The sequence below is a fragment of the Myotis daubentonii genome, chromosome 19 (genome assembly GCF_963259705.1).
Source record: "Myotis daubentonii chromosome 19, mMyoDau2.1, whole genome shotgun sequence".
Lineage (NCBI taxonomy): Eukaryota > Metazoa > Chordata > Mammalia > Chiroptera > Vespertilionidae > Myotis > Myotis daubentonii.
In genome coordinates this window covers 6,663,657-6,687,873 of record NC_081858.1, presented here as the reverse complement: position 1 = coordinate 6,687,873, position 24,217 = coordinate 6,663,657, and the positions used below count along the sequence as shown (strand labels likewise).

Genomic DNA, 24,217 nt, shown 5'->3' with positions numbered 1-24,217 from the left:
CACTGAAAGGCAGTATTTATGCTCACTGGCTAGAGGAGGTTAAAGAAGCTACCCTCCTTGCCTAGAGACTCTGCCTCAAGAGAAAAGTTGAAAAGAAACTTTAAATGAAATCTAAAACCTGAGCTTGGACAGTATGTTGATAATCCTGCTCAGTTTACACACAGTGACATCAACCTTACTTGAACAATTTAAAGTCACCAGAAATTTTATACTAAGTCAGAGTGTTTTCTTTTGCTAATGAGTTTTCTATCCTTCTGTAATAAAATCTTATTTTAAGAGACATGGTGAGACACTGTCAAAATAGCAAAGCAAAACCTTGTTCGTGGATGCATATTTTTAAAACTATGTCATGTTCTCTAATTCTACATACCAGTAAGGTGTGCCCACAAAGGAGTTGGCAGGAGAAGCCATTGAAGCAGATCCAAAATCAGCTAGTTTCACCTGACCTGGCTCTGTTAGAAGAATATTTCCTGCTTTAATATCCCTGTAGGAAAAAAATAAGAAGGTTAGAAAATTACTTTTCAATTTTGATTATGGAATAAGGTCAGAGCATGCAATTAATAAGACAAAAAGTTTATTTTAAAAAACCTTGCTCAGATAGCTAAAAGGGGACTTAGTAATTACTGCATGTTGTAAGGGGGCCCAGATTCCTGGGTGTACTTATAGGTAGGTCATAGTAATTACACTGAAAGGTAGAGCTCTCTTCAGAGGAAGGGAAGGCAATGAGAAAAAAGGCAGTAATGACAGACACTACAAAACCATATTCTTAGCTGCTAAATCCAGTCACCAACAGTATTCCTTGTGCTGGGAAAATTGGCGCCATTTGTAACCGCCTTTTTCCCCCCTTTTCCGAATTACTTGATATTTTTTGAAGCCTAAACAAACCTTCAATGACTCTGTATTGACTACCTACCAATAAGCCTCCTCTACACACATACCTTTTCTTTCTTGCCTGTGACCCTTTCTCTCTGCCTTTAATTGTAACTGCAACTCTAAGGCAGTTGAGGGTACATGTTACATAGAAGGTGTTATTTTAAAAATAACACTGTACAGTAAAAAGAAGACCCTGAAAGATCAAAACAAACAAGGATTAGGGCTTAGGAAATTGCATTTATTGTATTACTGCAAAGAATTGCAAGTGGTTACTACTAAAGCTATTAGATATTTTATGCAGCAAAAATACTTTAAAATATAATTTAAAAATTATTTTCAGTATGATAATTTAGAATGATAAGATGTGGATGTATTCTTTATTCTCTTTTAAAATGGTATGAGGTGTAATGAGTACTATGAACCAAGAATTGTAAGTTGATGGGCAGTGAAAAGATAAAGCAGAGAGAATGAGGTAAATTTATGTCAAATTGAAAATGATAAGGTTCAAATACTTCCAAAACAACGTTTCCAAAAATCTTCCTTGAAAATTCAGTTTCTTTCCTCATGATGACATTAGGAATTGGCAGAGAGAACTAAAAAAAAGCATTATTTATTTCTTACAACAACAACAAAAAATGTTTTCTCTATTATTTTCAATTACAACATTGACTAGCTATCCTCTTAAATCAAAATAATAAAATGAGACATAGATAGCATTTATTATTAAATAAAGAGCATTCTTTAAAAATTTCGTGTCCTTTCTTCTTTTACATATTAAAAAAGTTAAAGTATTATAGAATTAACACATTAATGTGCAGATTAAGATAGCAAAGGCATAAAAAGCTGAACTGTGGCTTTAATAGGAACAAACAAAATCATAAACAAGTTGGCATTCCTTAACAACATCTTGGAATTAAAGATATATATACATACACTAGAGGCTGGTGCATGGATCTGTGCACTGGTGGGGTCCCTCAGCCTGGCCTGCCGGGAACGAGCCAAAACCGGCTCTTCAACATCCCCCAAGGGGAGCTGGATTGCAAGAGAGCAGAGGCCAGATGGAGAGACACCCACCGGTGCACTATTGGGGCCAGGGAAGGACTGTGGGAGGGCTCCAGGGCGTGTCCAGCCCCCCTTGCCCAGTACTGATAGGCCAGATCCCAGCAGCAAGCTAACCTATTGATTGGAGCATCTGCCCCCTGGTGGTCAGTGCACATCATACTGGTTGAATGGTCGAACAAATGGTGGACACTTAGCATATTAGGCTTATATTATATAGGATTTTAATGTCAAATCCATAGAAATTATGGTTCAATTTATTTAATCAATATTTATTATACATAGTTAGTCTTTATAAAAAATTCACAGCAGGAATTTTGGTTCTGCTTTTTTGGTACCAGTATCTTGTGATGGCTAGTCTTATGTGATTAAAACAGAAAAGGGGAACCTATGACCTAATAGTTTCATTTCTTCCTAGCAAATGTCAGTGTTTTCTTTTGTTTTTGAGCCACCTCAGTTTCTTTACACATAACTCACAGTTCACTACTTCTGCACTATTCATTTAAGTAACTGTACTAGAAGTTCTTTACTGAGAAAGAAAAATATTAGAAACAACATCTTTGTTTAGGAGAAGTTAGTGGTGGGAAATAGAGTGGGGATGTAGTAGAAAAAAATATAAGGTAGGGGAAAGTCTTGGATTAGGAGCTAGGAAATTTGAGTTTTACTCTTTATTATATAAATGCTGTGAAACCATGGGCAAGTTATTTAAATCTTTATGAGTCTCAGTTTCTTCATCTGCCAAAATAAAGACAATAAAATACTATTCTAAATATCTATATGAATCACAGAACACATTTTAAAGTGATAAAACAGCATGTATTTACATAAGATAGATTTGTTATTTGCAACTGGAAGGGAGAAGAAAATGAGCTAGGAAATAAATATATGCAAGAAAGACTCATTTATTTTTTTCTCTTCTTGACACAGTATCAAAAGGTTGCTGAGCTCTTCTTCCCTGCAACACCCTGCCTGGAGAATAGTCACCTATAGAACAGAGATAATGTAAGTCTTTGTGGATACATGGGAGAGACCAAGAGATAGGAACTAAATTCTGGCAACTTTACTCTTTACATCCAGAAGCAGCGGCAGTCTATTTGCTACCCATAAATCCTTAGGCGCCCTAAAAATTGGAGCATGCACTAATTCACAAGGTTCATTGAACAGATAGTTCTATAGCTGAAATGAAAATGTAACTAGTCTCTAATCTTACCTATGAATCAATGCATGAGAATGCAGGTAGGCTAGCCCCTGCAAGGCACCATGAGTAATGGCAGCGATCTCCACTTCCTGAAGTGGTTTCTTGTGAACTGAGGAAGGAAAAACATTCAGGAGTACATGATCAGTTTCATGCCTCTTTTTATCTTATACAACTATACCAAACTGAATTGTAGACTTTCTCAAATGACAAATTGGGCACACATTCATCTAAACACACAAGATATATATTTTCTATAGAACAGCAATAAATAATCAGATAATAGAAAACTGAAGCATAAAAACAAACAAACCTGTTCACACAAAATAAAACAAAGCCTGATATTTGTGGTAATTAATTATTAATTTATTTGTCAGTTGCAAGTCAGTTGGCCAGGCCCAAATTTACTAGTTCCTTCTCACATTATAACCCTAGAGTGTTTTAGGTTGCATTATTCTCCTCTTCCCCGAAGCCATCTATCTCACTCCTCTAACTATAGGTTTTCAATTTTTGTGAAAGCAGCTAATAAGCAATTTCTATTCAGAGATTAAGGATGATATTAGAAAGTTTTTTAATATAAATTTTTAACAGTCTCTGGTTATAACAGCATCTGCGGAAAACTGGGTCAGTCAAGGTATTTGCAAGGGTTAAATATTAATATTTAATTTAATTCCATCTACCTCTCTTTCATACATAAATATAAATTTAATGTTTTTGGCTGCATATACTTCATCCCATTAGTAAACATTTTAGTAGTACCTTCCCAGGATGAACTATGAACTAAAACAAAAACACACACACACAAAAAGTAGGAGGACTGCTAATCATTACTCAGATAGTTTTGGTGGCACTACAAAGTTTGCATAGCTTATGCACACAATCCTTAAGTCTAAGTCATCATCCATTTGGTTTGCCCAAATTGGACTTTAATTTAAGAGCAGATAACATCCTGGTCAAGGTAAAACAGAAAGGAGGGGACTGTTCTGATTCTTACCTTCTAACAAATCAGAGGCTGAGCCTAAGCAATACTCCATCACCAACTGTAAGAGATTAAAACAATAACCAGAACAATGAACAAGAAACTGCTAAAACCAACTGACCAACCCAGGACCTAAGAATACTAGAAGAATAAATATCCTGGCCTATTTGACCCTGGATTCAATTTTGGTCAACTGGCACTAATTGGTTTTTATAATTTTTATCATTTGTTATTGTTATCTCCTACTTGGAAATGGAATTAGTCTAAAACTCTAAGGGGACTGGGTATGGAAATACTGACTCCATACTCCAACTACCTATTTTCTACTACATTCTACATCATCTTGTTTCAAAAAGGGATTTAAGGTGGCTTGGGTTATACTCCAAATTAAATTTTATAACTTGGAAACTGGAAACCAAATACATGAGCCAGTAAAACCAATACCAGGAAATAGAAGTTAAATAAAATAAGCCAATAATAAGTAATAAATTCCTTGTTTTCACATTTAAAACGTGTTAAACAGCTCTGGCCCAGTAGCTCAGTTTGTTAGAGCATCATCCAGATTTGATCCTCTGTCAGGGCACATACAAGAAGCAACCAATGAACATATAAATAAGCGGAACAACAAGTCATTGTTATGATCTCTCTTTCTTTCTCTTTCTCTATCTCCCCTCCTAAAATCAAGCAATAATTTTATTTAAAAGTGTTAAGCAAGAAAATATTAAGCATTTGCATCTATGGCAACAAGATCATTTACTTCCACCTTCACTTAAAAAGAGAAAAAGGAAATACTATTTAGAACTCAATCTAAAGATGTAGCCTGTATCATTGCATTAACTCAAATTCCCAAGATATGAGATATTTAAAGTTATATCTTAAAATAATTTGAAAATAATATTAAAATATTATTGATATTTGCAATCTTGGGAGGTCTTTTATAAGCAAAAATTAGAAAACTTTCTTTATTTCCATCTTAGATATTTCAGGTGTCCCAGACTACTGATTTATAGCCAAGGTCAGAACTGTGAATGCTCAGTGACCAGTCTCCACATACACACACAAGCACACATACTCCTACAAATTATTTTGTTATTCTAAAAAATGCCATATGCTCATTATAAAATACTAGTTTCCTTAATTACCTAGACATAACCAATATTAATATATTGGTTCCTTTCATTCAAAAATTAGTATAAAACATATATCTATATTTCATGCACCTTGTGTTATCAAAATAACTTAGGAGAACATGATATACTTGAGGTCCAATGCACGAAATTCATGCAAGGGGCTCAGCTGCTGCCGCCGCAGCTTCGTCTGGAAGAATGTCTGGTTTAATTAGCATATTACGCTTTTATTATTATAGATTATATATTCAATCTATCTCATTTTTCTAAATTATTCCAATAGCAATGCAATGCAAGGTACATAATACATATAGTGATATATGTCATATACAATATACTCTATAATAATCAAGTTATATATCTATATACTTAAATCATTAAATTATGCATAATATTAAATATATGAATATATAAATTATTGTATTGCTAGAATAATTTAGAACAATATAAGGAACTTAAAAGTTTAAAGTTTAGAAATGTTATTATAGTTTTCAGCTTAACATTAAAAGTAAGCAGATTATAAACATTAATTTCATTTCTTATTGTGAAATGAGAGTCCACATAAGTGATTATTATAATGAAGGGTAGCCTTTTATATGCACTATTTTTCAGCTATATCAAGGTATAATTGACAAATAAATTATTTTTTCTTTAATGAATTTTAATGGAAACATTTCTCAATTGTACCCATACTTTTCTTTTAAAAAAAATATATTTTATTGATTTTTTACAGAGAGGAAGGGAGACGGATAGAAATCAGAAACATTAATGGGAGAGAAACATTGATCAGCCGCCTCCCGCACTCTCCCCCGCCCCACCCACCCACTGGGGATGTGCCCACAACCAAGGTACATGCCCTTGACTGGAATCTAACCTGGGACCTTTCAGTCCGCAGGCCGGTGCTCTATCCACTGAGCCAAACCAGTTAGGGCTGTACCCATACTTTTCTAATTTCTTTCTTCTTCTTTTAAGCAGGAGAAAAAAACAATTTAATACACAAGCACAGGAGAATCATATGATGCTCAGATCATAAAATGAGGCTCCATACTTTAGCTTTCCCAACTTCTTTCTTAAGGTCAAATTAGTCTGTGGCTGTTAGTAGGTATGTCTCCAGCAAGCAGCTCAGTTCCTAAAGCTTCTCCTAATTAACCCATCAAATCTGTTGGAGACAGAGACCCGGTGACCAAGCTTATTAGCACTCTGTGTAATCAAAGAGTAAATAGGCTTCAACTAAGAGCTCAGAGGATTTTTCTGAAGACCTGAACTCATGAGATTGAACATTTGATACTGTAACATTCATCCTGCCTGCTCAAAATCCCTTTCTTGACTCCTTCAAGACAGTTGAGATTGCCAGAGAACTGATTTCCAGATCATGAGAGACACCTCTGATTAATTTCTCCTCAGATTAGAAACAATGGCTCTAGATATCTTGAGAGTTACTTGATCAGAAATGTTTAAGTATACTGTTTGATAGTCTATCTGGGAACAAAAATTCAATTCCCTAAGTGGAGATCATGTACAGGAAAGGACATAGTGCTGGTAAGTATTCAATAAATGATAGTTAAATTAGACTTTAAGTTGGAATGTGCAATCTGAATTAAGTACAAAGTATAACATTTTATGTACTGAACAGTGCCCAACAGAAACACAATCATGTAAAAATAGACTAAGAAGACAGAATGGAACAAAAGATTGTTTCATTTTAATTATTGCTTGGCCCTGTTTGATAAAACTTAGGCATTACAATACCAACCACAATTCTGAACTATGCAGGAATTGGAGTGGGGAATGAAAAATGTCAAAGATAAAAATTTTAGAATGAGAATTGAAGGCCCTGCTCTTTACTTTCATAAATAAGTCATTATAAAATCATGTTAACTTCCACCATTTCTTCAATGAGTGTTTATAGAATGCAATTTCCCATAGGCTAGATATCATTCTTATAGAATATATAGCATATGGCATACTCTAAGGCATTAACAAATGTGAAAGACTAATAACAAAAGTCAAGTGGGACTGATAATTTTATAGATCAAAGAGATAAGAGAAAAAATAGAAAAAAGTTAATAGAAAAAAATAAATAATAGAGGTCTTTTGACTTACCCAAGCAGTGTGCTCTTTCAAGTAACAACCTTTGTACTCAATGGTGTTAGGGTGCTTCAACTGTCGTAAAAATTTGACTTCCTTAAGAATATCTTGCCATTTCTATTGAAGAAAAAAAAAGTTATCATTCTAAAGCTTAAAATAGTATTTTATTATCAAGTACACATACATCATTTCTTTTTATTTTTTAAAGGGACAAAGTAAATCTTTAATAAATGAAGAAGCCATTTAATCTTATGTTACTTCTTTAAGTTTTTGAATACATGTAAATGTAAATCTAACACCAAATACATATTTAAATCCATTGTACTAACCCCGTGATCAGCAAACTGCGGCTTGCGAGCCACATGCGGCTCTTTGCCCCTTGAGTGTGGCTCTTCCTAAGCCTTAGGAGTACCCTAATTAAGTTAAAAACAATGTACCTACCTATATAGTTTAAGTTTAAAAAATTTGGCTCTCAAAAGAAATTTCAATCGTTGTACTGTTGATATTTGGCTCTGTTGACTAATGAATTTGCCGACCACTGTACTAACCCATCTATTCCACAAACAGCTGACTGCGTTAGAATATTAGGAATGTTTAGTGTATGCTCCAGAAGGAGGATTAAAAAAGAACTGTGATAAAAAATGTTTAAAGATGCTTGGCTCGAGTGGCTCAGTGGTTGAGCATTGACCTATGAACCAGGAGGCCACAGTTCAATTCCCAGTCAAGGCACATGCCTGGATTGTGCCCTCAATCCCCAATAGGGGGCATGCAGGAGGCAGCCAATCAATGATACTCATCATTGATGTTTCTCTCTCCCTTCCTCTCTGAAATCAATAAAAAAATATATTTTAAAAATGTTTAAAGAACGTTGTTTCTTCTATCAATTTCATATTAACTTACTTATGTCAGTTTAGGTATTCAACTATCTTTAACTTACCTCATGTGTCTGCTTCCCACTATACGACATTTTCTTAACTGCCACCACTTCATTGGTGTGAGCATTTGTGGCCTGTGTTAAGATAGTGAAGAAAGTAAAACAAAAAGAATGAATGATGGTTCTTAAATATTTGACTAGAGAATTTAACATTTTCACACTTCATTATCACAATTTAAAGATAGTCCAACTTTTGATAGGTTTAGGTAGACATTTCCATCCCACTTTAAAGAACAGTTTATCTTAATCCCTCTCTGTATACATGCAAAGATTACACTATAAAAAATTAGGGTTTAATAAAATATATTCATTCAAACAGAAACAAGTCATATTTCTAAAACATCCACACCGGCTTCATCATATAGAACCTCCATCAATAGAGAACCAGTTAAATAAATATGGTACAGTTATATAATGAAATAACCATTAAAAGGTGGGAGGAATATACATGAATCAAAAACTCTCACACAATTATTTAATTACAATTGTGATAAATGCAACAAAGTATAAGCACAGGTGTTAGGAGATCATTTAAAAAGTCTTAATTTAGTGCTGGAGGGTTGAACAGGAAAGGCTATCTTGTGGATGTAACACTTAATCCGAAATCTGTAGGACAAATAAGAGTTAAAGAGGGACAGGGATGCAATGTGCAGCATTTTCTAAGTAGGAGCATATATAAAGGTCCTAAGGCAGGAAAAAGTGTGGCATACAGTGGAAATGCATAGGGCTCTACTTCAAGCTTATAACTTGTTAATATTACCTTGACAGCAGTCAGTTGTTATAGATACCATTAACTTGAATAAGGCCTAGATTTCTGGACTGGCTTTTCTGCAATGACTATTTGCCTCTACTGGAAATATCATTTAATTTGTAGAATAGACATTAAAGCCAAGTGTATTTTTCAAGTAATAGAATGTGTAGAAGTCAAACTTTCTTAATCTGATCTATCTAAATGATCCTTTTCCATTACTTACAAAATAAACTGCTCCAAAACTTCCATGTCCAATCTCATGCAAACCAATAAAAAGTTCTTCAGGATCATCTTTGTAGAACAGATCAGCAATCTCTGGGTCCTTTGGCACCCCTTTAGGCATGATGACCAGTACTTGCAAACGTTTTGCTTTTGATGTCCCAATCAGCTTTATCTCTCATTGACAATATTTTGGGGGTAAATTTTTAGTACCTGTAGAAAAATTAAGTTTGACATTACCTTATTTCTAACACATTTTGTTTGGTGGCAATACAAATTGATATTAAAAAGCATTGTGGTCTTATAACTCCATAATAAAGACAAGTAACTCAAAAGAAAAATGGGCAAAAGATTTGAATAGACATTTCTCCAAAGATATGCAATTGGCCATTAACACATGCAAAAAACATCCCACATCACTGGTCATTAGAAAAGTAAAATTAAAACAAGAGATATCGCCGAAACCGGTTTGGCTCAGTGGATAGAGCGTCGGCCTGCGGACTGAAAGGTCCCGGGTTCGATTCCGGTCAGGGGCATGTACCTGGGTTGCGGGCACATCCCCAGTAGGAGATGTGCAGGAGGCAGCTGATCGATGTTTCTCTCTCATCGATGTTTCTAGCTCTCTATCTCTCTCCCTTCCTCTCTGTAAAAAATCAATAAAATATATTTAAAAAAAAAAACAAAAAAACAAGAGATATCTTTTCATACCCACTAGGATGGGCATTATCAAAAAGTCAGATAATAAGAATTGCTAAGGATGTGAAAAAATTGGAACTCTCTTAACACTGCTGGTGGGAATGTAAAATAGTGCAGCCATTTTGTTTCCTATCTAGGCAGTTCATCAAAAACTTAAACACAGAGTTGCCATTTGATCCAGAAATCCTACTCCTAGGTATATAGCCAAGAGAAATGAAAACAGATGTCCACACAAAAATTTGTGCATAGATATTTATAGCAACATTATTCATTATAGCCAGAAGATGGAAACAACCCAAATGTCCATTTGGTGAATGAGTAAAAAAACGTGGTATATCCATACAATGGAGTATTATTCAGCCATAAAAACAATGATGGGGAATATCAAGGGGAGAGAAAAAAAGAAAAAGAAAAGAGGAGACATATATAATACTCTTTGTAATACTTTAAGCAAAAAAACAATTAAAAAAAACACAAATGATGTACTGATACATGCTCCAACATGGATAAACCCAATAAACATGCTAAGTGAAAAAAAGCCATATATTGTATGATTTCATTTATAAAATATTTCTAGAATAAGTAAATCTACAGAGACAAAGTAGGCAATTGGTTGCCTAGGACTGGGGGAAAGGTGGGTTTGTGGGAATAACTTTAAAGGGTGGTGAAAATGTCCTAAAATTAACTTTGGTAATGGTAGTACAACTGTTAATGTACTAAAACCCATTGATTTATATACTTTAAATGAGTAAATTATATAATATAAAAATTATGTCTCAATAAATCTGTTTTTAAAAAAGCATTTTGGTCTAATTAATACTTAAATAATAACAGCTAACATTAATTAGGCCTTATTATGTGTCAGGCAACACTAAATACCATATATACTATCTCTGTTAAACCCCACAACAAATCATAATGTGAGACATTATTATTTTGATATTATGGAACAAACTAAGACTAAGGTGAAACCACTTCCCCATGGTCAGGAAGCAAGTATTTAGTCTATATACTACGACATAGTGATCTATGTATTTCCAGCAAATGGTGATCCATAGTACTCAGCTTTATTAAAAAAATATTAAAAAGTTTAAAATACATTTTAGTTCTCAAAAATTTAGTTCACAGATATTTCTGTTTTTCCTAAAGGAAATCTTATGTTTTGTTCCCCTTTGTGAACTTGGATTAGGCAAAGAAAAGCATTATCCATAAAAGAAAAAAATTGATAAATTAGACTTCATCAAGATTAAAAAACTTGACAAAATGAACAACCCAATTTTTTAAATGGGAAAAAATTGGAATGGACATTTCACTAAAAAAGTTATATGGATGGCAAATAAACAAAAGAAAATATGCTTAATACTATTCATCCGGAAGATACAAATTAAAACCCCAATGAAATACTGTATACACCTAGAAGAATGGCTACCATTAAAAAGACTAAGCATACCATGTATTGGCAAGATTGTAAAGTAACTGGGTCTCTCATTCATTGCTGGCGGAAATGTAAAAATGGAATGAACACTTTGAAAAACAGTTTGGCAATTTCTTAAATAGTTAAACATACATCTACCATCTGATGTAGCCATTCCATTCCTATGTATTTAGCCAAGAAAAATGAAAACATATGTCCAAACAAAGCACTGTACACAAATGTTCATAGCAGCTTTATTTTTAATTGCCAAAACTGGAAACAACCCAAATGTCCATCAACAGATGAATGGATAAACAATCTGTGGTAAATGCAGACAATGGAATGTAACCTAGCAATAAAATGAACTATATTGGTACATGCTACAACATGGATGAACCTCAAAATAATTAAGCTAAGTGAAAGAAATCAGATAAAAAAAAAGAATACATACTTTATGGCTTCATTCATATAAAATTCTAGAAAACACAAATTAACCTAACATGACAGAAAGCACATCAGTGGTTGCCCAGGAATAGGGATGGGTGAGAAGAGAAGAGAGAGAGAGAAGGAAGGAGTAAAATGGGGCATAAGAAAGCTTTGGGGAATGATGGACATGTATATTCAATATGATGATGGCTTCATATATGTATTTATTTATTAATATATAAATGTAGAAACAGATATGAATAAATGGGAAATAAGCAACCCATAAATATAATTAAGAAAGATATTAATGAATTATTAATAAATCTATTGGTGAATTCTTAAATGCATTGATAAATGTATTACTAAATATGATATATTTATAATTATTATATCCTATCTAATAATAAACATGGTAATTAACCATAACTTCGCTACCCTTCCCATTGGCTAATCAGCGAGATATGCAAATTAACTGCCAACCAAGATGGCATCTGGCAGCCAGGCAGCTGAAGCGAACAGGAGGCTTGCTTGCTCCAGTGAAGGAAGAAGCCAAGGTTCCCCACCTGCCGCTGCCGGCTTCTGAGCTTGCACTCTAAGAAACAATGTTGCAATTATAGAACCTAAACAAACCCCAGAAACCTGCTTTCAGCTGTTAGAGCTGGAGCGAGCAGGACTGCAACAGTGTTACAATTATAGAACCCAAACAAACCCAGATACCTGCTTTCAGCAGCCGAGGTCTCAGAGCTGGAGCCAAGCTTCAGAGCTAAAGCCGGCTCTCAGCTCCAGTGACAGCCATAGAAGGTAAATAAATCCCAGAATAAAAAAAAAAGAAAAAAAGGAGAGGTTGGGAGCTTCAGTCCCCGCCAGCCTGAAAACGGCCCTCAGCCCCTCACCCAGACTGGCCAGGCACCCAGGTGGGGACCCCTCACCCTGAAGGGGGTGTGACCAGCTGCAAACAGCCATCATCCCCTTATCCAGGCTGGCCAGGCACCCCAGTGGGGACCCCCACCCTGAAGGGGGTGTGATCAGATGCAAACAGCCATCATCCCCTCATCCAGGCTGGCCAGGCACCCCAATGGGGACCCCCACCCTGAAGGGGGTGTGACCAGCTGCAAACAGCCATCAGCCCCTCACCCAGACTGGCCAGGCACCCCAGCGGGACCCCCACCCTGATCCGGGACACACTTTAGGGCAAACCAGCCGGCCCCCACCCGTGCACCAGGCCTCTATCCTATATAGTAAAAAGGTAATATGAAAACTGACTCTAACAGCAGAAAGACTGGGAATGACTGGTCACTATGACACACACTGACCACCAGGGGGCAGACTCTCAATGCAGGAGCTGCCCTCTGGTGATCAGGGCGCTCTCACATGGGAGGAGCTCTGCTCAGCCACAAGCCAGGCTGATGGCTGCCAGTACAGCGGTGGTGGTGAGAGCCTCTCCTGCCTCCTCAGCAGTGCTAAAGATGTCCGACTTCAGTTTAGGCCCGCTCCCCGCTGGCAAGTGGACATCCCCCGAGGGCTGCCAGGCTGCCAGAGGGATGTCTGATTGCCATCTTAGGCCCAATCCCCCGGGGAGTGGGCCTAAGCCAGCAAGTGGTCATCCCCTGAGGGGTCCCAGACTGCGAGAGGGCACAGGCCGGGCTGAGGGACCCCCCCTCTCCCCCACGAGTGCACAAATTTTTGTGCACCAGGCCTCTAGTTTACATATAAGTGTGTTTAACATATTACTAGTATGCTCTTGAAATATATTAAATTATTATATGTAAAAAATCAATAAGTTTGTTTTAAAAAGAAAGATACAATTTAAAAAACGAAAGGCAAATAGAATGGGAGTGGTTCTTACAAATTATTTGCCAGTTATTTTTGATATCAAGGAGGTAAACACATACATATACATACACCCACTCACACACTCAAAGGACATAAACATTAAATTTAAAAAAGAAATAGCAGGAGCCATTAATGAAATGAAACATACAAAATTTCACTAGTAATTAAAGAAGTAAAAACTAAAATAATAAGACATCGCATTTCACCCACCAAATTAGCAAAGTAATAGAAAATATGCATTTTTTTTTTTTTGGTATAGGCATAAGGATACAACTGAAAGAATGAGTACAGTGTTTGACCCAGTAATATACTAATGGGAATTTACATGAGGCCATTTCTTTACTGTTTGTTTTGTTTTAGTAAAAGGCAGGGTATAAGTAGAGCATAGGAGAGATGCCACAGTGAAGATGGGAAATATGGCTTCTTTAACCTGTAAGTTTAGATTTCTTTGAAGGCTTATGTTTTATTTGAAGTTGGGATTTCAGGTAATTTTTAAATTTCCTCTTTTTGCTTACGTGTATTACTACAACAAAAATTTTATTTCCAGAAAATAATTTGATAATAGAAATCAACCGGAGCTCATTTCTTTTAACCAAATAATTATCTATTGTAAGCTATAAATGAGAATAAAAATTTATAAGAAAATAACTTGAAACTAAAAAACTTTATAAAAGCACATTTTATCCCAATTTTATTAATATTTTCCCTTTTAATATATTTTTCTTTGAAATATACTAAAAATTAATTATAGAAAAAACAGAAAAGCCTGAATGGCGTGGCTCAGTGGTTGCGTGCTGACCTATGAACCATGATGTAACGGTCAGATTCCCAGTCAGGGCACAAGCCTGGGTTGCAGGCTTAATGCCCAGCAGGGGGCCTGCAGAAGGCAGCTGGTCAATGATTCTCCCTCATCATTGATGTTTCTAGCTCTCTCTTCTTCTCCCTTCCTCCCTGAAATCAATAAAAATATTTTTTTAAAAGAAAAAAACCAGACTGTACCACTTATTTCCATTTTATAGGAGAAAGCTAAGTTATGGATCTATGTGGACAATACCTTTTTGTGTATGGCACAAAATACACTGTATTGCTCAAATTCATTTTAGCAGCAACCTTTTCTTCCCCTTTTGTAACTTCAGTCTTTTGTATTTATGGTGCACCTATAGAAAGAGAAGAAGAAAATACATAATTGCAGGGTCAAATTAAAGGAGTAATAATCAATAACATGGTCATTTATAATATTTATAAATGTAACATTACAAAGTTAAAATTTTATCTTTAGCTGTTTTGGATGACAAATGTAAAAGGTAAAAATTTCACAACAGAGTCACAGGCTACTCTTTCACAAGCAATATCAGGAAAACAAATGTGTCACTAGATTTCAGAATCTATATTGAGGCTTCCACTGGTTTGTTTGAGTCCAGGGAAACTCAATAGAGGCTACCCGTAGACAGGACTAATCTGACAGCACACAGTGATGCTACTGATTGTCTGTCAATAAGGCTTATATTCTGAATTGCTTTTCCAATAGGCATGATGATTTACATCGACTCATCTACCTTCCCTTTTCTAGGCTCTCCTATAACCAATCTCCTGCATTTTGGGAGTAATGATTATTCTTTATTATCTATTAAAGAAGTACATGCCCAATGTAGAAAATCTGGGAAATATATAATACTATGAAAAAAAATCCATAATCCTACCCAGGACAAACTCCATTAACAATCTGGCATACATTTCTCCAAGCACATATTTATTTTTTCATGCTCATATTTATTTTGTTACACAGCTGAGATCACATTTATAGATATAATTTCATAGATTACCTCTCTCTTTTATTTTTTAATCCTCACCCAAGGATATTTTTAGAGAGAGTGGAAGAAAGAGGGAAAGACAGAAAGAAATACGATGTGAGAGAAAAACACATCAATTGGTTGCCTCCTGCTCGTGCCCAACGAGGGCCCGGGCCAGGGAGGAACTTGCAACTGAGGTGCATGCCCTTGACCAGAATAGAGCCTGGGACCCTTCAGTCTGCAGGCCAACACTCTATCCAAGGAGCCAAATCAGCTAGGGATAGACTATCTCTTTTACCTAACTATATTATAAGCATTTTGCCATATCATCAAACACTATTCAAAAAGATCACTTAATGACTACTCAATGTATATCTGATGGAAGAGTCACAATTCACTCATAACCATCTTTCCACAATATGAAGCCAAGGCCACAGTCTACCCTTTGTTGAACTATTAAAAATTATTTTGTTTTGAAGATCTTTGTGCATATTACCTATCTATGTTTTAGGGCTTCCTTTGGAATGGATTTCTAGAAGGACAGTTGTTGTGTCAATGAATATAACAATTTAAAACTAATGTTATTGAAGTAATTTTTAGACACTTGAGTAGTGGCTAGGGCAGGGGTAGGCAAACTTTTTGACTCGAGGGCCACAATGGGTTCTTAAACTGGACCGGAGGGCTGGAACAAAAGCATGGATGGAGTGTTTGTGTGAACTAATATAAATTCAAAGTAAACATCATTACATAAAAGGGTACGGTCTTTTTTTTTTTTTTTTAGTTTTATTCATTTCAAATGGGCCGGATCCGGCCCGCGGGCCGTAGTTTGCCCACAGCTGGGCTAGGGGGTTGAGAGGACTGGGGGACTCCGGGGGCAGGCGCGAAGAGCAGCGGGCCTGCCTGGGGGCGGGCCGGCATTGCTGCGAGCTTGCTGCCCGGGAGGGGCTGAGGGGACTGGGCACTGCCATCTTATGGATGTGGGTGCCGCCATCTTTGAGTGCGGGGCAGCAATTAGCATGTTCCCTCCTTATTGGCTGTAGGTGCCACCATCTTTGCGATAGCGTGGGGGTCAATTAACATATTCCCTCTTTATTAGATAGGATGCTATTATAATCACTTGTGTACAAGTTTTTTTTTGAACATACATTTTCTCTTAATTAAATACCTAGGAGTTGAACTGCTTGGCCCATGGCATCTTTATATAACAGATACTCTATAAAAATTTGCTGAAATATTCTTCCATTTTTTCCATCACAATTTTATACTAAAAATTACCTTTCAATTTACCCTCCCCTTAAAATATGAAAAAGAACATTTTTCCTTCCAAGAGGACAGCATTTTAAGAATTAACTGAAGATGAAATAATATGCATGAAATTATTTTTTCCCCTCTTCCTTGACCGCCTGGAAACTCAGTCCCCTCAACCCCCTATTGTATTTGTAGTGAGAAATTAGAACTCTGACAAGAATGTAGTATTTCAAGTCTTAGGCCCTTAGGCCAACTGAACAACCCAGCTAGCTTATAGTAGAAGATTTCATCAGAGATGTGCAACTGAAATAATCTTCATTCTTTATTCTAAGAAAGGGAAATCATCCAACAATAATAAAGTAAATTATTTTTTCACAGTCATTATGACTTCATATAAGAAAGACCATTTGATGGGGAGTATAAATGTAGACATTTTAAATAATTTCCCTTTGCCCAGCATTTTTCAAGAAAAAGGATTCACAGAAGATCTTAGTTGCCTTAAAATGTTGTAATCACACTTCAACAATAAATCTGGAGCCAACTAGTTTGAAAAATCCACAATATTTTGGCATTATGGAATAAGAATCATAATGTTTCATCTGTGAAAGAATTTTAAAGATTAGACATTTCAACCTTTTTATTAAACTAAATAGCAAAAAAGTTAAGTATCAAATCACAGCTATGTAGTAGTGTTACCCCACATTAAAATCCAGGTCTTCTGATTTCTCACCCCAGGAAACTTTATTCTGAAAACTTTGTTGCCTAAATCAGACTTCAGAACAGCAAACAGTTTTCCTATTTTTGCCCATAATGTAGAGAGTGATCAAGAAAAATTTGACTTAATATAAAATTGGACTTCCATGTCATCATTTCTCTGAAGGGACTCATAACACTTGAATATATAGCGGTGGATTCAGTTCCTATGAGGACAAAAGAGTAAGCAAATTTGGGGATCTCTTTAAGAAAAATTTTTTTTCCAAATTCCCACACAAAAAATTGAACGGGTGGCTCAATTGATTGGAGCAGTATCCCGTACACCGAAAGTTCACCATTCAATTCCCAGTCAGGGCACATAACCAGGTTGCAGGTTTGATCTCCAATTGGGGAACTTGTGGGAGGAAACCAATCAATGTTTTCCTCTCACATCCATGTTTTTTCTCTCTACCTCTCTCTCAAAACCAATAAACACATATTTAAAAACAAAACAAAATAGGTATAGGCCTCAGAAGGGGCTGGTGTAAATGAGGGACCCTCAAACTTAAGCTTCACAGTAAATTAGCCTGTGTAAATTCCCATGATTTCATTCATTATCTTGCTTCCAGAAGGTAGTTGCAGCTAGGTAAAATCTTCATTTTACATCAGTGAAAAATGAAGTAAAAATAGGTGATATGAAAAAAAAAAATAGGTGATATGACTTTTTCAAAGTCGAGACTAGTCTAGGAGCTTCTCTCCTCTATCTATAATACAACCACCTTAAAAGACTTGAAGAGAACTGTGTCTAGAGAAAGAAACAGAACTGTTTGGGTTAGTTGTTGTTACTGCCTGCCACTAATATTTAAGTGATATCTGAGATAAGAAACTCTGTTTATGGTATTTTCTCTTTGAAAATGAAAATAGATGATAGTTGCTTTTTATGCCACTAATTATATATGCCCATTGTGATCATCTATCACTCCACTTGAGAACTGGAAAGGGACCTTAATGATCAACTAATTTCTACTTAGCAAATAATGCAGAAGATGTTGGGGGTTACTGATTATCATAATAATTGTAACCTTTAGACTACTCCTGGGTCAACTGACATTAAATAAAAACATTATGCACACATCATAGAAAAAGAATTAGAAGAATACAGACCGTAATGTTAATAATGATTATTTTGGGGTATTGAGATATAGGCATTTTGTTTTCTTTTTATTTTCAGCATTTTCTCCCCTGACCATTTATCACTTTATAATGAAAAAAGATAACATGTTTTTAAAAGACTGAATTGAAATAGAAGGCAACTAGAGCAGGGAGGTCAGATTAGGGCTACCCAACAAGGATAACAGTCTTATTCCAGAATGAAGGCTGAAGGCAGATATCATGCCATGGCTTCAAGAATCTGGATGCAAGAATAACATGGTAATAATGTGACATAGTCAGCAAGTGGCTGTAAGCCTGGAAAAGACATGGGAATCAAAGTTAGCTCTGAGGCTCTAAGAACAAGCAACAGTGAAGACAATTACTCTATGAAAAAGAATAGGAAATTCAGTCAAAGGAATAAGTTTAATGGAAAAAACATGGTGATTGTTTTCTAGCCAATTAGACTTTTAAGTGCTATATGGGCATCCAGGTAGAGATGTATAGCAAGTAGAATGAAATGAAGGCCAGGTAAAGCTCTGCTTGGCCTTCACTAGGAACTGGAATTCAGGGAAAATAACATAGCTAGAAATTCAGATCTAGAATTATTTGTTTAAGGTAGATAAGAAACTCAAGAAGGAACCATGGTAACTCAGGCCAAGAATGCAGTGAGAAGAGAAAGCTAAGAAGAAAATCTTTGGAAAATATTCCAAAGTTGAATTATTAGTGTTGGTAAGTAAGTGTAAAATATAATATTTTATTTCTATAATTAAGCATTCACTCCATTTTATATATAATCAAAAGGTTAAAATGACTTCCTTAAGTTGAACAAATTGAGATGAATAGTCAAACACTACTATCAGAAATAAAATTTAGATTTTTATATGACTCTGCCTTTCGTTTCATGTCAAGTATTAAACAAAAAATCCCTTGTCTTTCTGTCTATGGAAATATATATATTTTAAAAAAATATGTACAGCCCTGCTGGATGGCTCAGTGGGTGAGCACCCACCCATGAACCAGGAGATCACGGTTTGATTCCCGGTCAGGGCACATGCCTGGGTTTCAGCCTTGATCCCCAGTGGGAGACCTGTAGGACAAAGCTGATCAATGATTCTCCTTCATCACTGATGTTTCTATCTCTCTCTCCCTCTTCCTTCCTATCTCTGAAAATAAATAAAAACATTTTTTTAAATGTGCATCAGTAATAAAATGAACCAGCTGACTTTTTTCCTGGTCTTAGGGCTACTCAAGACTGTTTCTAAATTCCATTTCAACCCTAAAAGTCTATGATCCTGGCATGTTGCTTGATTTTAAAATCTTTTATTCAGATTCACACACACAAAAATGTTCTGAGTTCAAGGTATGTAAAATTCTCAGCAATCAATTTCACTTTAATTGTCCAAAAAAAGAAAAACCCAAGATATTAACACCTTTAGCTTCTGCAAATTTTACCTCCCACTGATCATCAAATATGTGAAGGCACTGTAAGAGCTCTGTATTTATAACTTTTGACTCCCTGCTATAGGATTACAGTGCCAGGCTCTGGAGAAAATAGAACATGCAGAAATAAGAGCTTTGAAAATAAACCTTCTTACAGCTAATGAAGGATTACTTGACATGCAATTTTTATAAAATGTCACAGCTATTAGCAAGTTCTTTTGTTGTTGTTTGTTTGGGACCATTCTACCTTGTCTCCACTTTGTTGCTTTGAAAATAACAGTTTTTTCTTAAGCACAGTCAGATGTAGGAACCCCAAAACTTCAAAATTAAGTTGTATTTACTTACATTTACATTTACTTTTTTTAGAAAAAGGTCTTCTTTGGCCTTCACTATGAACTAAATTCAGATTTTGAAACTCTAACCCCCAATGTGATTATATTTGGAGATAGGGGAGGTAATTAAGGTTAAGTGAGGTCATTAAGGGTTCGGCCCTAATTCATTAGGATTAGTGGCTTTATAAGAGAAAAAAGAGAAAAGATCTCTCCCCCCCCCGCCCCCCCCACCTCACACATGCAAGGAGGAAAGGCCTTGCAAGCACAATTCCAAAAGGCAGTCATCCTGCAAGCCAGAAAGAAGGAGCTCACCAGAAACCTAATCGGTTGGCACCTTGGTCTTGGATTTCCCAGCCTCCAAAAAGGTGAGAAAATACATTTCTGTGTTTAAACCACTTAGTCTGATATAGAAGACTGAGGTGACTAAGATAGAGCCTCCTTAAATTTTTGAGCAAAAATTTGGACAAATGATTACTAAATCAGTAGCCAAAATGTATTCTTTTTTAGGTAGCTAGAAAAACTGATCCTTTGATAATTATCCTCCTTTCAAAAATATATCTCAACTAGAGGCCTGGTGCACAAAAATCTGTGTACTTGGGGGGTCCCTTGGCCAGGCCTATGCCCTCTTGCAGTCAGGGACCACTCGGAGGATGTCCACCTGCTGGCTTAGGCCCGTTCCCTCAGGGATCCGGCCCAAGCTGGCAGTCAGACATCCCTCTGGCAGCCCGGCAGCCCTCGGGGGAAGTCCACTTGCCAGCGGGGAGCAGGCCTAAGCTGCAGTCAGATATCCTTAGCGCTGCTGAGGAGGTGGGAGAGGCTCCCGCCACCACTGCTGTACTGGCAGCCATCAGCCTGGCTGTGGCTGAGCAGAGCTCCCCCTGTGGGAGTGCACTGACCACCAGGGGGCAGCTCCTGCATTGAGAGTCTGCCCCCTGGTGGTCAGTGTGTGTCATAGTGACCAGTCATTCCCAGTCTTTCTGCTGTTAGGGTCAGTTTTCATATTACCTTTTTACTATATAGGATAGAGGCCTGGTGCACGGGTGGGGGCCGGCTGGTTTTCCCTGAAGGGTGTCCCGGATCAGGGTGGGGGTCCCGCTGGGGTGCCTGGCCAGCCTTGGTGAGGGGCTGATGGCTGTTTGCAGGCTGGTCACACCCTCTTCAGGGTGGGGGTCCCCACTGGGGTGCCTGGCCAGTCTGGGTGAGGGGCTGAGGGCCGTTTTCAGGCTGGCCAACCCCCCCGAGTGGGGACCCTCACCCCATGGACATTTGGCCAGCCTGGGTGAGGGGCTGATGGCTGTTTGCAGGCTGGTCACACCCTCTTCAGGGTGGGGGTCCCCACTGGGGTGCCTGGCCAGTCTGGGTGAGGGGCTGAGGGCCGTTTTCAGGCTGGCCAACCCCCCCGAGTGGGGACCCTCACCCCATGGACATTTGGCCAGCCTGGGTGAGGGGCTAATGGCTGTTTTCAGGCTGGCCACACCCCCTTCAGGGTGGGAGGTCCCCACTGGGGTGCCTTTCCAGTCTGGGTGAGGGGCTGAGGGCTGTTTTCAGGCTGGCCAAGCCTCCCGGCGACAGAAGCTCCCAGCCTCTCCTTTTTTTATTTTTTTTATTCTTTTTATTCTGGGATTTATTTACCTTCTATAATTGAAACTTTGTAGCCTTGAGAGGAGCTTAGAGCCGGCCAAGGCAGGTGGGAGGGAAGCCTCCTGCTCGCTCCAGCTCCGTGGTCACAGCTGGCTGAAAGCAGGTATCTGGGGTTTATTTACCTTCTATAATTGAAACTTTGTTGCTTTGAGTGGAGCTCACAGCTGGCCACAGCAGGCAGGGAAGCTTGGCTTCCTCCATCGTTGGGGCAACCAAGCCTCCTGCTTGCTCCAGCTCCGTGGCTGCCAGCCGCCATCTTGGTTGGGTTAATTTGCATATAGTTGCTCTGATTGGCTGGTGGGCGTGGCTTAAGGTGTAGCAAAGGCATGGTCAATTTGCATGTTTGTCTTTTATTAGTATGCTAGGGGCCCGGTGCACGAAATTCGTGCACTTGGGGTGTGGGGGGGGGGAGTGTCCCTCAGCCCAGCCTGCCCCCTCTCACATACTGGGAGCCCTCAGGCGTTGACCCCCATCACCCTCCAATCGCAGGATCGGCCCCTTGCCCAGGCCTGACGCCTCTGACAGGGGACCCCCATCTCCCCCCGATCACTGGCTCTGGCCCCCGCCCAGGCCTGAGGCCTCTGGCCCAGGAATCATGCCTGGGCAGGGGACCCCCATCTCCCTCTGATCGCTTGCTCCACCCCCCGCCCAAGCCTGACGCCTCTGACCCAGGCTTCAGGCCTGGGCAAGGGGACCATCATATCCCCCCAATCCCCGGCTCAGCCCCCCGCCCAGGCCTGATGCCTCGGCCAGAGGAGTTGACCCTCATCACCCTCCGATCACCAATCACCGGATCGGCCCCTTGACCAGGCCTGAGGCCTCCAGCAGAGGTGTCAGGCCTGGGCAGGGGACCCCCAGCTCCCCGCGGTTGCAGGCTCCGCCCCTGCCCAGGCCTAATGCCTCTGGCTGAGGCGTCTGGCTCAGGCAGCGGGGACCCGCAGCTGCAGCGGCCCCGCGATCGTGGGCTCCGCTTTAGGCCCAGGCAAGGGACCCCTAGCTCCCAGGACTGCCAGCTTCGACCGTGTCCAGCTCCCATCGCTGGCTCCACCCCTACTTCCTGCTATCACTGGCCAGGGCGGCAAAGGCGCCTGATTCTCCGATCATGGCTGGGGGCCGCCTTTGCCCTGCCCCCCAGCTCTTAGCTGCCCCCTGGGTTTCTGATCACTGTCAGTGGCAGGGGGCTTCTTCCTGCTTTCCCTTTCACCTCCCTGCATTGTGCCTACATATGCAAATTAACCGCCATCTTGTTGGCAGTTAATTTGCATATAGCCCTGATTAGCCAATGAAAAGGGTATCGTCGTACGCCAATTACCATTTTTCTCTTTTATTAGTGTAGACTAGGGGCCCGGTGCACGAAATTCGTGCACTGGGTGTGGGGCGGGGGGGAGTGTCCCTCAGCCCAGCCTGCCCCCTCTCACATACTGGGAACCCTCAGGCATTGACCCCCATCACCCTCCAATCGCAGGATTGGCGTCAGGCCTGGGCAGGGGACCCTCATTTCCCCCCATCACTGGTTCTGCCCCCAGCCCAGGCCTGATGCCTCTGGTGTAGGCGTCTGGCCCGGGCAGTGGGGACCTGCAGTGGCAGCGGGGGGCGCTGCGATCATGCGGGCTCCGCCCCTGCCCCTGCAGGATGCCTCTGGCTGAGGCGTTAGGCCCGGGCAGCGGGGACCCACAGCTGCAGCGGCCCCGCGATCGTGGGCTCCGCTTTAGGCCCAGGCAAGGGGCCCCTAGCTCCTGGGACTGCCAGCTTCGACCGTGCCCAGCTCCCATCGCTGGCTCCACCCCTACTTCCTGCTATCACTGGCCAGGGTGGAAAAGGTGCCTGATTCTCCGATCATGGCTGGGGGGCAGGGCAAAGGTGGCCCCAGGGCCGCCTTTGCCCTGCCCCCCAGTTCTTAGCTCCCCTCTGGGTTTCTGATCACTGTCAGTGGCAGGGGGCTTCTTCCTGCTTTCCCTTTCGCCTCCCTGTATTGTACCTACATATGCAAATTAACCGCCATCTTATTGACAGTTAACTGCCAATCTTAGTTGGCAGTTAACTGCCAATCTTAGTTGGCAGTTAACTGCCAATCTTAGTTGGCAGTTAATTTGCATATAGCCCTGATTAGCCAATGAAAAGGGTATCGTCGTAAGCCAATTACCATTTTTCTCTTTTATTAGTGTAGATATAATTCAAAGAATTGGGTAAAAATGGTATTCTTTGAAATAAAAGAAAAAATTTATAATTGTCTCCACCCAATAACTTAAAAAGCACACATAAATAAAATAACTAGAGTACACATACTTGATTAAGTGTAAAATCTTGACCTAAAATCTGTTTCCAAA

General features: G+C 39.0%; 1 protein-coding gene across 6 annotated transcripts in view; it reads right to left on the bottom strand.

Moving 5' to 3' along the window:
• The window catches only part of TAOK3 (TAO kinase 3), a 161,759-nt gene that overhangs the window by 70,320 nt on the left and 67,222 nt on the right, over window positions 1-24,217 (bottom strand). For 4 of the 6 annotated variants that reach the window (XM_059676638.1, XM_059676643.1, XM_059676641.1 and 1 more), the window contains exons 2-8: window positions 14,649-14,751; window positions 9,230-9,438; window positions 8,259-8,330; window positions 7,337-7,438; window positions 4,122-4,167; window positions 3,143-3,239; window positions 371-484 (exon numbers count right to left, since the gene is read on the bottom strand). In XM_059676638.1, coding sequence (XP_059532621.1) covers window positions 371-484; window positions 3,143-3,239; window positions 4,122-4,167; window positions 7,337-7,438; window positions 8,259-8,330; window positions 9,230-9,349 — 551 coding nt within the window. In that variant the 5' untranslated portion in view covers window positions 9,350-9,438; window positions 14,649-14,751. Of the gene's footprint in view, window positions 1-370; window positions 485-3,142; window positions 3,240-4,121; window positions 4,168-7,336; window positions 7,441-8,258; window positions 8,331-9,229; window positions 9,439-14,648; window positions 14,752-24,217 lie in introns of those variants that run through there. The other 2 variants (XM_059676642.1, XM_059676644.1) reach the window with 2 other exon arrangements.